Here is a 14,626-nt window from a genome sequence, read left to right as displayed (position 1 = left end):
CTGTGGTCTGTCCAATTCTATTCGGCAACAATCTGTTGTCCCAGCCCCAGCTCACTGTTTGGGCCCAGTGTTTTACTTCCTCCATCATACTTACGAGATAATATTTCTCTCTGAAGCTAGGAGTGTTTGGCGGAGTCCAGTTGTATAAGGAGCTTTTCCTACTACCCAGAGAAAACTTGGCAGAAGTTCCAGGCGACAAAAACAGGTTCTCTGTGTCAAATGGGCTATGAGCAGGGAATACAAAGGTGTAAGTGTTATCAAAGGCCAGGAAGCATTTAGATGTTTAGCAACAGGAACAGCTATTGGGATTTGAGCCCCATAGCATCATTCTGGTCCCTGAAGTTTATTAAACAATACTCAGCTCTGGGATAAAAGAAGAGGGAGACGGGCAGCCCCTCTGACTTATTCCCTTGACACCTGAGCCGCAAGAGGGAGATAGTGGGGCATCATCCTTTTGCATGGAGAGAAGTACTGAATAACCTCATCCTTCAGGCATGGAGATCACAGCAGAGCCTAATCAATGCAGAGCACTCTGAGCTGGCTTCTCTCCCAGAATCAGATCAGAGTCTGATGAAAGCTCCCTCTCTTTCTGTGGGGTCTTATATCCCACACAGTAGTTCCCCAGCTATGGCCCATGAACAGCAGGGTGCTTGCAGGTGGCCAGCGGAATGGTATATTGGCCGCCTGGTGCTCCAGAAATGCACGGGGGAGATTAAATGAAGAATAAAAGGAGTGTGTAACTAACTTTTTCCACAAAGGACAAAACACGATCACTTGAAAAGCCAGTAAAAAGGTATGAAATACAGTCTTGATCCTACATCCACTTATACACAATTGATGTAGTTGCCACAGGGATGTTATGTCATTGTGCACAGCAGGAGAGGCGGTTCATGCAATTGTGGCTGGGAAGGGAGCTTCCACACCTCTATCCCTGTAAGATGCTGCCCGTGCTGTAAAGAGCCCAACAACCCTTATTCTAAGCACTTGCCAATTGTCCTCAACGCTCCAGAGAAGGTCACTACTCTTCCCATTTCCAACAGATGCATGTGCTGGGACCTCTTTCCTCAGAGAAGCACACTAAGGTAAAGCTGGGTAAACCTTCACCCACAATACACTCCAACATGAAGAAAGAGAGGTAAATTCATGGACTCCCCCCTCCTTGATAGTACTAGGGCATTTTTAATTAAATTAGTTCCCCTCTCATGTGTGCTTTTGTGCACGAGGGGAACATATCATTTATATTATCTCTGATCCCACAGGCCATATTTTAAATGAAGGCCAACCACAATGCTAAGGTGTCTGCACTCAACTGGAGCCCCTGGGAGTTCTGAAACGATCCAAATGATAGTGGGCACACATTAGTTACATGGAGACTTTTGCCCTCAATGCAAAGCCAAGTTCTATTTCCCTTTTATTGCAGGGGTGGAAGGCTGAATATAAACATTTCAGGCACAGACAGCAGTGTCCCTCATTGGAACATGCTGTTGTCATCCCACCATGGAAGTATCACTCTCAGATGTTGGCCTAATGCATGTCAATTAGCTAAATTAACCAGTGTCACACAGCTGGAGTTTGTCAAACAGGCCAGTTCCATGGAGTCAGATTAGCAGCCATCTGTGCTTTCTCACTTTGCAGCAAATTAACTAAATCGGGTATCTGACAGCAAGAGCACTTTATCCGAAAACGTCATGGACTTACTGACAGAGGCAAATTGCTTTCATCTACAGCATTTTGTTCTTAGGAGGAGGATGGCTGGGGCTAGGGAATCCTTTTGTTTAAGATTTTCAGTTTTAGTTTTTAATACAGCAACAAAGCAATAATAATAAAGAATACAGAGTAAAGATATAATAATATCAAGGTAAGGCCATTCTCCTCCTGTGATGATTGATATAATCCTATAGTAAAGAAAAAAAGATTAAGGGTATGTTTACACTGCACATTAAGACCCGGCTGTGATTCCGGTTCGAGCCCAGCCCAGCCCCCCTTCGTCCACACACAAATCAATCTGACTCAGGTTAGCAAGCACTCAGGTCCTAGGACTCTGCTAGGAGGTTAGGTCAGAGCCCAAATCCTGCTGTGACTTGGGTTCAAGCCCTGTCATACTGCAGTGTGGACACAGGTCAAGCTACAGACCTGAGTCAGAGGGTCTGCATAGTGCAGTAGGGACACATTAGCACGGCTGAGAGACCTAGGTCCAGTAAGTGTAAACCCAGCTTTACAATGCACTGTGGATTCTCAAGCACAGGCTTGGAAACACCAAGTCCATAAGGCTGGGTCGTACAGGCCCAGGTTTAATGTGCAGTGTAGACATATGCCCTTATGGAGTACATCTCAGGGTATCAGCCAGAAAACACAGTGAAGTACAGAGGTGAACTGATGACATGGCTCTTGTAAGTGAGTGAGACACAGACCGAGACCATGATGCTGCATGGGAGAGAATGAGAGCTGCTCAACTATGGACCAGACCCTATATTGCAAACAAGTCAGATTTTTTTCTTGAGCTCAAGTGGTAGGAGCCTGAGCTTTTAGAGCAGCAGGATCTGGGTCTTAGCCCTGCTGTTCCCATGTAGTACTGAGGCGCACAGAAACAGCCACAGCACTAAACTGTCCGAGTACCATTTGCAGGGGAAGCAGTGCTACATTTACATCTACTTGCCAAGGTCCAGAGTTGTCTGGGTGGCTTTGATCCCTGGTTCAGTCCAATTCGCTCTTTCCCAGCCCTTTGCCATTAGGTACATACCAAAAGGCAGGTACTGTCAAACCAAAGGTTTTTGTCAGGGTTGTATTCCTCCCACACTCCCCCAGCGTTCACTCCATTCAAATAATGAGGCAGCCTAGGGGGGTGCACTCCAACAAACTTACAGCCATTATGGGAATCATCATGGGCCAGATGGTCCCATGATACCACAGTGAGGGGTGCAGCCTTGAGGGAGAATGTAGCCTCCCTTTGTGATTCTCTTTGCTGTTTGGGTTGGCCTGGTGACCAGGTCCCGTTCCCAAGCCAGCAGAGCATTACGTCCTCTCCACCCCAATCATAGAATATCAGGGATGGAAAGGACCTCAGGAGGTCATCTAGTCCAACCCCCTGCTCAAAGCAGGACCAATCCCCAATTACAACATCCCAGCCAGGGCTTTGTCAAGCCTGACCTTAAAAACCTCTAAGGAAGGAGATTCCACCACCTCCCTAGGTAACCCATTCCAGTGCTTCACCAGTTTCACCCAAGCTTCCCTCCCTCCTCCCCTAAGCAAAGCTCTTAAAGGAGGGCTATGCCACAGCTGGAGGTATGAGCACAGCGCAGGTAGGCGTACCTGCACTAACTTTAATCTAGCTCGCATGGCTAAAAGTAGCAGTGAAGAGGAGGTGGTTCAAATCCTAGCTGGGGCTAACAATATGAGTTCAACATCAACCAAGAGTTCTGGGTGGGCTAGTACAGCCTATCATGAAGCTCTTGATGATGCAGCTTCACTGTCATGTTTAGCCATGCTAGCTTGATTAAAACTAGCATAGGTATCAAGTATCAGAGGGGGTAGCCGTGTTAGTCTGGATCTGTAAAAAGCGACAAAGAGTCCTGGGGCACCTTAAAGACTAACAGAAGTATTGGAGCATAAGCTTTCATGGGTGAATACCCACTTCGTCAGACGCATGTGGTCAAAATTTCCAGAGGCAAGTATAAATATGCAGGCAAGAATCAGTCTAGAGATAACAAGGTTAGTTCAATCAGGGAGGATAAGGCCCTCTTCTAGCAGAGGAGGTGTAAACACCAAGAGAGGAGAAATTGCTTTTGTAGTTGGATAGCCATTCACAGTCTTTGTTTAATCCTGATCTGATGGTGTCAAATTTGCAAATGAACTGAAGTTCAGCAGTTTCCTCTTTGGAGTCTGGTCCTGAAGTTTTTTTGCTGCAGGATGGCTACCTTTAAATCTGCTGTTGTGTGTCCAGGAAGGTTGAAGTGTTCTCCTACAGGTTTTTGTATACTGATATACAAATATCGATATACAAAAACCTGTAGGAGAACACTTCAACCTTCCTGGATACACAATAGCAGATTTAAAGGTAGCCATCCTGCAGCAAAACAACTTCAGGACTAGACTCCAATTGCAAATTTGACATCATCAGCTCAGGATTAAACAAAGACTGTGAATGGTTAGCCAACTACAAAAGCAGTTTCTCCTCCCTGAGTGTTCACACCTCAACTGCTAGAAGAGGGCCTCATCCTCCCTGATTGAACTAACCTCGTTATCTCTAGACTGATTCTTGCCTGCATATTTATACCTGCCTCTGGAAATTTCCATTACATGCATCCAACGAAGTGGGCATTCACCCACAAAAGCTTATGCTCCAATAACTTCTGTTAGTCTTAAAGGTGCCACAGGACTCTTTGTAGCATAGGTATGACTACTTCTGACTGCAGTGTAGAAATACCCCAACCAACTGAAGTCTGCAAAAGAGGCAGTAGGAGGTTTATCAAAGCTATCTAGGCTAAGAGAGCATGCACAGCTTAAAACCAAAAAAAGCAAGTTGCAGTTAGAGCTCTCACTCCACAGCTACTGGGGTGGGAGCTGGCCCAGGAGGGAAGTTTGGGTGTCACAACTGGACTTGATTAGTCAGTCATTTTAGGGATGGAAAGCTGCTATTGCTCTGAAAAGAGCTGTTATTTTGAGTGGTTTTGTTTTTTAAAATGGAAACACCCTTATCTTATCACTGTGCAAATATTCCTCTGTAGGAACAGCTTCAGCAGATAAGCTGTCAGAGAATAGGAGCTGGCCAGTTCCATGTGCAAGTGCTCTGGAGAAGCTGCTTGGTGGGATACCAAGGTATTGTGCAAACCTTACACATTAGAGAAATATGGCAGAAATGCTCTGGTAAGCATCAAGAGTCCTCAGGGGGGGTTAGCTCACAGGGGATGTATGTCACCATTAACGTTGTTCCCAGCTGGGCAGTTGCCAAGTTGAAAATCTCTTGTTTCTTGGAGGCAAAAAAGTGTTACAGCTGGACCAATGCTGCCAAGTATTACCAGCTCTGGTGCACGTATGGTGGTACAGTCCGGTATGCCATACCTGTATGCCAAAAGACACAGGAGAAGCCTGGCCCCAGTCCCTCCCTTCCACACAACTACATCTCTTGAGTCCTCCTGCCTGCGGTCTGTACAGCAGCCATGCCTGAGGACAGAGCTGGGGGTAGTACAGCAGCCACGTGGGAGGAGCTGCCGGCGTGGGGCTGCCCGGCGGCCACATTTTCTTCTTCTCCTATTGCTGCTGTGGTTCCAGAGAGCCTAGATCTCTCGGGAACTGCAGCGGCGAGAGGAGCAGAACGGGGGGCAGCGAGGTGGCCCCACACCGACAGCTCCTCCGGCACGGCTGTACCGCCCCCAGCCCTTCCACACAGCTTCATCTCCTGAGTCCTCCTGCCTGGGGTCTGAACAGCAGAAGTCTCCGGCACAGGAGGGGGAGGATAGAGTTCCCCCCCCCCACCTAACGTGGGATGGATGTGAATCAAGCGGAGGGGACAGGGAAAAGTCATGCAGGGAGGTCATGTGCCTCGCCTTCGTAGCCCTCCCATGAGTGCAGCGTAGGGTGACCAGATGTCCCGATTTTATAGGGACAGTCCCGATTTTTGGGTCTTTTTCTTATATAGGCTCCTATTACCACCTCGCCCCCGTCCTGATTTTTCACACTTGCTGTCTGGTCACCATAGTGCAGCGTGCCAGCAAGAAATGATTTCTGCTTGCACCACTGATTACCAGGGAATCATTTGAGTTTTTGAAATCAAGTCACTTCTCTTGTGTTCATGTCTCCTATATGTTGGTTTATTTGATGCTCAAAGGCTCCATACACTCTGAAGTAAGTAGAGATAGACCTGGCCCAAGACTTTCAGTCTATGCTACCAACTTCTGCCAACATAGCTACATCAGTCAGGGGCATGATCCCTGATCAATGTAGCTAGGCTAGCAAAAGCCCCTAGCATAAACATGGTTATAGCAGCAAAACTGTTCTTTTGCCAGGAATACAGAACACTGATATAGCTCTGTTAGCCAAGCATTCTCACTGTAGACCTGGCCTTAATCAGAATTGAGTGGGTTTGGGTGTAGAATGGTATTAGTATGTCATTCGCACACTGCAGTTGCTGCTAAGTGCCAAGAGAAGCAACAGTGTGCCAGGGAGATCAGTCAGAGGTGCCATTTGCCTAGTGGAGTTTTTAAGTTGTCCACAAGGTTGAGGGACTAACAAAATCTCTGAACAAGAAGGTGCGTTACCACCCTCCCTTCCCCCAGAGGCGCAGGAATTTATGCACACACAATTATAGAAACAGCACTAGCAGGATTAAAAGCAAAGCAACAGTGTTCATCCGTGGCAGTCATTTGCCCTTGTGGGTGAGAGGGAAAATTAGATAGGAAGAGATGTCTTCCAGGCTCAGCTCTGTGGAGGTACGCGCAGTACAGTGCTCCCCAGATTTCAACAGAGATACTATGGCAAGAGATGGTTTAAAGACTCATTCAATATAGTAGAAGCACCTCCAACACTGCACTCGGGGCTTCAGATCACTTTTTCCAACGCAATCTTCGTGCTCATTTTAAGCCCAGAAGTAGAGCATGTAGGGATGGGTTTGTTCTTGCAAAGAAATTTGCGAGTGGTGGTTGTTAGGAAAAACTATTTCACTAGGAGGGTGGTGAAACACTGGAATGCGTTACCTAGGGAGGTGATGGAGTCTCCTTCCTTGGAGGTTTTTAAGGCCCGGCTTGACAAAGCCTTGGCTGGGATGATTTAGTTGGGAATTTGTCCTGCTTTGAGCAGGGGGTTGGACTAGATGACCTCTTGAGGTCCCTTCCAACCCTGATATTCTATGTTGTGTTGTTTTCTTCAGAAAGTTTCCGTTTTTGTTGAAAGCCTGAAAATACCATGCTGCTGCCCCTCCACTCCCAAATTAGTTTGTGGTTGCTAAAAACTAAAGAGGTTTAGCATTTGAGCAAAAACCTGAAAAAATCATCACACACACACACTACTTTTTTTTTTTGGTCAAAATGGAAAGACATTTTTAGCATTAAAAAGTCACATTACATTAAAAATTTTGGCCAATTCTAACCTGATGGCCTTTGCTTACAACTACAAATGGCATGCATGTAAATCCACATGCTATACCCGTATTCTGTATTCCTGGCAAAAGAACAGTTTTGCTGCTATAACCATGTTTATGCTAGGGACTTTTGCTAGTGATGCTGCAATAAGGGTGCTGGGGGTGCCCCTCTAGCTTGAAGTAACAAACACCAAATGATGGAAACCAAGGTTTCCATCATCAGCACCCGCACTATAAAAGTTGTTCTAGCATCCCAGGGTAAGACAGATCACCCAGAGATCACCAATCAGAACCTCAGTGGTCAATGCTTGTGGAATGATGCTTTGCTGTTAAGCCAAGTACTAGCTCAAGCTTCCAAAGAAGAAATGTTAGGGCCCTTGCAAACCTCAGAGCAGCTGCAACAAAAAAACCAAAACAAAACACAAATCAAAAATAATATACACTGGTGCCCAACACTAGCTCTGGGGAGAAGGAAAAAAAAAGGGGGGTATGATAAACAACAGGTGCAGGCATTGAGCTCTGCTATGTGTGTTTTCATTTACTTCAAGTGTTTGAAAACAAAACTTCAGATGCTTTTGACCACACTGATATTTTGTTGCACTACAAAACTGAGCTAAACAGGTGTGGAAGAAAATGGCAGGATGTGTGACAAACCATTTGCTCACAAAAAGGCACTGGAAAACCATGTAGGATACTCCATGAATGTCATATGTTCCAGAGAGCAACCTGAAAGTTCAGCTACTTAGCTACATTGGGGCTGGAAGACTCATGGGAAGGCTCTTTACAGTATTTCACCTGTTGGTAGCTAAAGACAGCACCAAAGCAGAAGCCAAGCTAGGTTTCCAAATACTCTTAGAAATAGAGGATTAGTCAGGTTGTTCCCCATTCCTGAAGAGGGGCCTAAACCCACAAGTCCTTCAGATCTGAACTTTGCATGTTAGTTCTAGTTGTTACCAAATATATTCCAAGACCCTTTTCCAGCCCTGATGATGGAGCTGAAAACAGCCAGCAGTAAAGGTGCTGCTCGCATTGATTGGCTGGGTACTTCACAAACATAGCTGGGTTTGAGGTAGTGGAGAGTAAGTTAGCATTCTCCTGTACCAGAGGGGCACCCAGCACTTTGCAAGTATAAAATAAGAGTTTGCAATATACTGCAACCCTGGAAATATGAAATGCATTATGACACTGACTCTCTCACACACACACAGCTGCCTTCCCGAATGAGTAGTTTGGATTCATTACAGACACCAAACTGTCGATCCACAGTAGGACAGTGGTTGCCTCTGCTTCTCAAGAAAATTGAAGCTCTGCCACATTCTGTTAAATGCTGACTCGGTCTGTTTCTTAGCTTGCTTTGCAAGCCATTTCCTTCTCATATTGGCAGGGGGCGCCAGTTTTAGATGGTTTTCCATTTCAAGTTTAGATGAGTTACGGTGTGTACCTGCGCTAGTGAAAAATCCATAGCAGATTAGTGACAGTCTTTTTCCAACCCCCTCAGCCCTAACAGGAGGGCAGGTCACGGCTATTTAAAAAGGGAGTAATCATTTAATTCTGACCGTGGCCACAAAAACAGTCTGTGCCCTCTCTTCAGCAGAAGGGAGCTACAACAACTGAAATATGCCAGCAATTGACATCAGGAGAGAACGGCTGTTAAAGAGCCATCCTACAGTCAGAGAGGCAGGACCAGCATGTGGCCACATCTTATATAGACCAGCCTCAACCACATATGAGAATACCAATGCAGCACCTGTCTTCCGGGCATCTACACCTGCATTAGAGAGCCCAGGATAAAGCCTTCACATGGATGGTAAATTATGGAGGGGCTCAAGATGCAAATTAAGATTTCTGGAGTGAGGATTTTGAGGTGTACCTGGCAGAAAAGATTCAGGAAATCTCTCAATGCAGCACCCATAAAATGAAATTTTTCCTTTAATAGTAGTGGTAATTTACTAGAAAACTTTACAAATCTAAAAATGTAAAACAATGCATCAAATCACAGGTAGCAACTAACTCTTCGAGGGCTGGGTGTGTGCGATGCACCATAGACGCAATCACACTGGGATCATAATAATGTTTCACAACTGTGCACAAGCAACTGTGATCACCATGTCAAAAAGTCGAGTGTGACAGCAGCCAAACCTTTGAGGAAACCTCATTTTTAAAGGAGGGCTTGGCCCCTGTAACTGTAGTGATTTCTCTAAACCTCAACCATATTCGTATGGTGGTGTCTAAGAGCTGCTGTTTTCAGCTTCATTTCATCTTCTTTAAGTCCATTCTTTGCATTTCAGAGATGTGCCTACACCACAAACTGAACACTGATTCTGGACAAAGCAGAAACCTAAATAAAAGCCAGACACAGCTGGCTCCATTGTTGGCAGCCTCAACACAGAGCAAAGAGCTGAAGGGCCATGGAGAGAGGGGCTATCCTCTCCTCCCTGGGATTGGTCCCTCCAGATCAGGGTTCAGGCACATTGGCGGGGGGTGCTGTGGGAAGGCTTGCGCTGCTGCTACCTAGGCTGCACCTGTGGTGTGAACAGAAAGAGGACTGTAGTGTTGAGTGCTGTTAAAGTGGCACCCATCACAAGCACTAAGGCCCTGTTAACAGTCCTCTCCCCCCACTCCCATGTTCAGCATTTGGAGTTGTACTCACTTCCAGACGACCTCCAGCTGTAGCTTGATGGTGCCTAGCTCAGTTATATCCACAATGATCGCCTGAGGCCTGGTTGTAAAGAAGTCGATGCTGTCACACGTTACCATACCAACTAGAATCGTGGTCAGTCCCCGCAGCTCTGTGACCTACAGAGGCACAAACCCATTTTCATTTTGCCAGATACCGGACACACATGAAGGATAGCGGAGGAGTTTAGAGAGGCTGGACTCACGGGATATGGCTGAGTCCAGTTCATCATGCCCATGAGACACAGATTCTCTACCACCCATATTGAGGAACTGGCCAGTTTGTGTACACAATGAACATGGCAGCCTAGGATCAGCTCTTTGAGGCCATAGGCCAAGTTTTTCAAGCCTGGGTGCTTACGTTTAGGCCCCTAAATAGTAACGGGCTGATTTTCCATAGATGCTGAGCCATACGCTGCTCCCATTCACACCAATGGGGGCTAGGAGTGTTTAGCACTTCTGAGAGTGAAAGTCATCCACTTATTTAGGAGCCTAAACTTAGGCACCCTGCAAATTCTAGTTTTAGTGTATATTCAAGTAACTCTGTATCAGACAAACAACCTGGAACTCTGGAGCCCATTTTGCTGCAAGATATATATTTTACAGCAAGCCTCACCCATCCCTGGATTTGACCCAAAAATCATCTAGGGTAGAGACCCTAGAGATTATCTAATCCAGGGGGGGCTAACCTGTGGCCCCGGAGCCACATGCGGTTCTTCAGAAGTTAATATGCGGCTCCTTGTATAGGCAGCGACTCCGGGGCTGGAGCTAAAGGCGCCAACTTTCCAATGTGCCAGGGGGTGCCCACTGCTCAACCCCTGGCTCTGCCACACGCCCTACCCCCACTCCACCCCTTCCCACCCCCTCCCCTGAGTCTGCCATGCCCTCACTCCTCCCACCTTTCCCCCAGACCCTGATCGGGAGGTGCGGGGAGGGAGAGGGAGGCGATGATCGGCAGGGTTGCCAGTGGGCGGGAGGCGCTAGGAGCAGGGGAAGCTGATAGGGGGCTGCTGACATATTACTGTGGCTCTTTGGCAATGTACATTGGTAAATTCTGGCTCCTTCTCAGGCTCAGGTTGGCCACCCCTGATAGTCTAGTCCAGCTCCCTACCCATGTAAGGCTGTTCCAGTCCCCAACAACCTCCAGAATGTGGACACAGCCCTGGTCTACCACTCCCTCTTGGGCCAAGCTGAGCTCAGCTGCCGCTCAGAATCAAAGCCGACAGGTCTTCAGCATCCCTCCTCTCATGGTTTACAAGTAGCACACCCTTCATTGGTCAGTAGCTCATCCCAGTTGTAGCCCATTACACATGCTTTGCAGTCTGACCCACAGCTTCTTCAGACACAGCTGAGTCCAGCAATGGCAGAGAAACAGCTCCCCAGTTCTCAAGTCTGTCTGCAGTCCTGGGAAGTGGGGCTGGAAAACCCACAACCAAGATGCAGCAGGACAAAGGCATATTACTACTTTTGTACATCAAGGGGTCTGTCATATTTAGGATCAGGGACAGATTTAGCAGGTAAAGTTTTCAGAAGCACATACATCTCATTTGAGAGTTAATGGTAATTAGGAGCCTAAGTCACTTTTGGAGGTGGGAATCTGGCACTTGAAAATTTCACCCAATTCACACTTGTGGGGAGAGGGAAAGCAAAGAAACTAGAGTCAGTCAGGTTTAATAAACTGGCATGAAACCCAAGTCATATAACCTCTCTCTTGAACTTTGAGGTGAGTCATTTTCACTGGCATACAGAGCCATTCATGTTTTTGCAAATATTATGAGAAAACATGCATCTGAATTAGCTTCTCTCCGGCTTCTTATTGTGCAGCGGGGAAAAAACATTTTAAGAACATTTCTAAAAGCTCTACTGGCTAGAAGTCAGGAATTCTTTCCTATGTAACTCACATGCTGTCAGAAGGGATGGGGTGTTGCAATAGCTATTTTGTATGGCTTCCAGGCATTGAAAGCCCTACGTTGGCACTACAAAACAATGTGTTTCACTCGTGTAGTGAAGGTCCAGCCCAACCCTGCAGTCTATTTTAGTCTCCGCTCCCATCTAAGTTGATGGGAGTCATGACGGCAGGATCTGGCCTTCAGAGGAGTCCAGATCACAACAGGCGTTTGCTCCTAAGCAGCAGCTGCCAGGTCAGGATGTAATGTAAAACAGGTGGAAGCGGCAGTAGTAATAGTAACAGGAACAGGAGGATCCAACTTTTACCTACGTGAAAGAATAAAGTGCCTACCATGCATCTGTATGGTATAGCAGGGAGTCCTCCAATGAGCCACTCTAATGCCAAGTGGCAGAATCCTGCCCAAAGATACTGAATAATTATGCCTGACTCACACTGGAAGGAGGATCTCATTAGCTCCAATACGATATACATGGCTTTAGAGTATCTCTGGGGCAGAGGAAATTAGGGCCTGAGACAGAAGAGGTCATGCAGGGAAACCCCAGGAAGGGGAAAGTTTGGCTTATATATACACCCAAAGTATACATACATACATACCTACATACATAGAGTTACCCTGCTCTAAAAAGTGTGTAAGAAAATCCCCCAAATCTTGCATGCAATATAATTACTCCATCCAAGCCGTGGACCCCTAACCACCACCAAACCTTGGATGCAGATCTTAAAAAGGGGTCATTCCAATATATGGAAAAGCAGAAGCATTAACCCAGTTGCCGTTACAAGAGTCCTGGGAAAGAAAGCAGAAGCAGAGATCAGAGGCCAGCTCAGCAAGCAGAACATTGATTAATTGCTGTTTCTATGGAGCTGTGAAAATTCATGTTGTTTTTTAAAAGCGTGCTAGGCAGAGAGCTGTGTGGGAAGGCAAGCTACTTGCTAACCAATGGCTCCAATCCAGCCACTGCAGACAGCTACCTTTATTTCAAACTTCTCATGGAGGTTGGGTATAAAAACCTTCTCTTCCTCATCCCATGTTTGGCTGTCATCCGTCTCAATCTTGCCCTTCAGCTTCCACTTCTGGCGTCCCAGTCGCACAAACACCTAGAAGCCACATAGGGAAGAGGCGGCTAGAATCAGCAAATCCCAAGATAGCACCATCCCTCCCTCCCCATACTGCAGAGCTCGGGCTTGTTCCTTTGATTGCTATGCTTTTTAAGAAGCAGGGGTGGAGTTGCCAAGTAGTTCTGTGCCCCACCTGTCCAAGAAAAACTTGGGTGGCTAAGTCAGATACCAAAGCGTACGTGTTGTTGTAATGCAGAGAGTGAGTTACTGTCGTGTAATGTCCGGCATCAGAGCAGGACAGATTTTAAAGTGATTTGGAGTTTTGTTAGTGGCAGGAAGAAAAAAGTGGGTTAGAATTGAAACTACTGGGATGAAAGCCATAGGCTTTGTACACACAGTTATGCAGTCCTGTGCCCTTCAGGGCAGTTGTTCCAATTGGGATCTACCCTATGGATAGGCAGCAGTATTGCTACTACCCTCTTTCAAGGTGGTTTTAGACTCCAGCCAGGTCCCCAATGAGCTCTTCTGGAAGATTTAGGTCTCCCAGGTACCTGGACACTGCTCTCTATCAAGGCACTTAGCCAAGTCTTTCAGCTTCACACTGAGGCAGGAATAACTTGGTAGCTATGCAACACCCATATAGCTTCTGGTTTCCCTGCATTCTCTCTCCTGCTCAGCCTACACATCCCCACACTCCCCACCTGCACGTTACAGGTGCAAGCCCATAATTGAAAGTTGTAAGAGAAAATGGATTGCTGTGTACTGCACCTCATACTGGTCCCCTGGGCAGAGACGTGCGTAGCCCACCAACCCTGAAAAGAGAAGGAAAACCCCTTGTAATGTTTGTAGTTTGAGAGAGTTTCAAAATATCTATTAACAAATCTCAACTTGCATTAAATACCCAGGTGACACTCTGATTAATGTCCCCTTACAGCAAAATTCACATGGAGGAGTTGTTAGCATTTGTCTTATTTAATATTGCAAACTTTGCATAGGGGTGGGGAAGAGGAAAGTCCTGCTTCAACAGTCACATATAAAAGAATGCTGCAGAGCAGGGACAAATTTGTTTCACATGAATGGGGAAGGGGGGGAAATGAGAAGCACAGAATATCAGGGTTGGAAGGAACCTCAGGAGGTCATCTAGTCCAACCCCATGCTCAAAGCAGAACTAATCCCCAGACAGATTTTTGCCCCAGATCCCTAAATGGCCTCCTCAAGGATCGAACTCAGAACCCTGGGTTTAGTAGGCTAATGCTCAAACCACTGAGCTATCGGAGTCAGTTTAGGTCCCAATCCAAAGCCCAGCTCCCAGACTTCAATGAGCTTTGGATCAGTCCTTTATACAGCCAAGCTGAAGAGCTTCTGGCTCAAGTGATGAATGCTGTAGAATAGTACAAGGGTTACCTTTCATTTTCAAGTGAAATTCTCCCAAGTGCACCTCCAGTGCCCCTTCAATCAGACACATATCCTGGAAGAGAAAGACAGAGCAATTACATTGACCGAAGAGTGGAGTAAATGGTACTATGAGAAAGTGGCAGCCATTTTGTCTCCATTCTTGAAGACAAACACATCACAGACCAGGTTAGAGCGGTTTGCAAAAGAACATACATTTTACACACCATTAACACTCCTGCATACTGAGGCAGTTTTTTTTTTTAAATGCTACTTTCAGGATGGGACGTTATATCCCAGCTCTGCAGAGGAGCAAGGTTGTTTAAGTAATACGCTTCACACAGTCTTCCCCATTCAGGACAGAGCTACACTTTGAGCTGGAGGTGTAAATTCCAGCTTGAGGAGACATATTAGCACTAGTTCTGATGGAGCTAGTGCACTTGAAAAAGAGATAGACCCTAGCCACAGCAGCAGTACAACAACAATCTTGTCCAAGACTCGAGGCACATACTTAGACAGGT

General features: G+C 46.4%; 1 protein-coding gene across 3 annotated transcripts in view; it reads right to left on the bottom strand.

The window, feature by feature from the left end:
- Positions 1 to 14,626, bottom strand: part of RIPOR3 (RIPOR family member 3) — a 70,304-nt gene that overhangs the window by 19,246 nt on the left and 36,432 nt on the right. For all 3 annotated transcript variants that reach the window (XM_054045296.1, XM_054045297.1, XM_054045298.1), the window contains exons 8-12: positions 14,118 to 14,181; positions 13,482 to 13,525; positions 12,627 to 12,752; positions 9,723 to 9,868; positions 95 to 224 (exon numbers count right to left, since the gene is read on the bottom strand). In XM_054045296.1, coding sequence (XP_053901271.1) covers positions 95 to 224; positions 9,723 to 9,868; positions 12,627 to 12,752; positions 13,482 to 13,525; positions 14,118 to 14,181 — 510 coding nt within the window. The remainder of the gene's footprint in view (positions 1 to 94; positions 225 to 9,722; positions 9,869 to 12,626; positions 12,753 to 13,481; positions 13,526 to 14,117; positions 14,182 to 14,626) is intronic.

This window comes from Malaclemys terrapin, chromosome 12 (assembly GCF_027887155.1).
Source record: "Malaclemys terrapin pileata isolate rMalTer1 chromosome 12, rMalTer1.hap1, whole genome shotgun sequence".
NCBI classification, from domain to species: Eukaryota; Metazoa; Chordata; order Testudines; family Emydidae; genus Malaclemys; species Malaclemys terrapin.
This window is presented reverse-complemented; position numbering and strand designations above follow the sequence as displayed.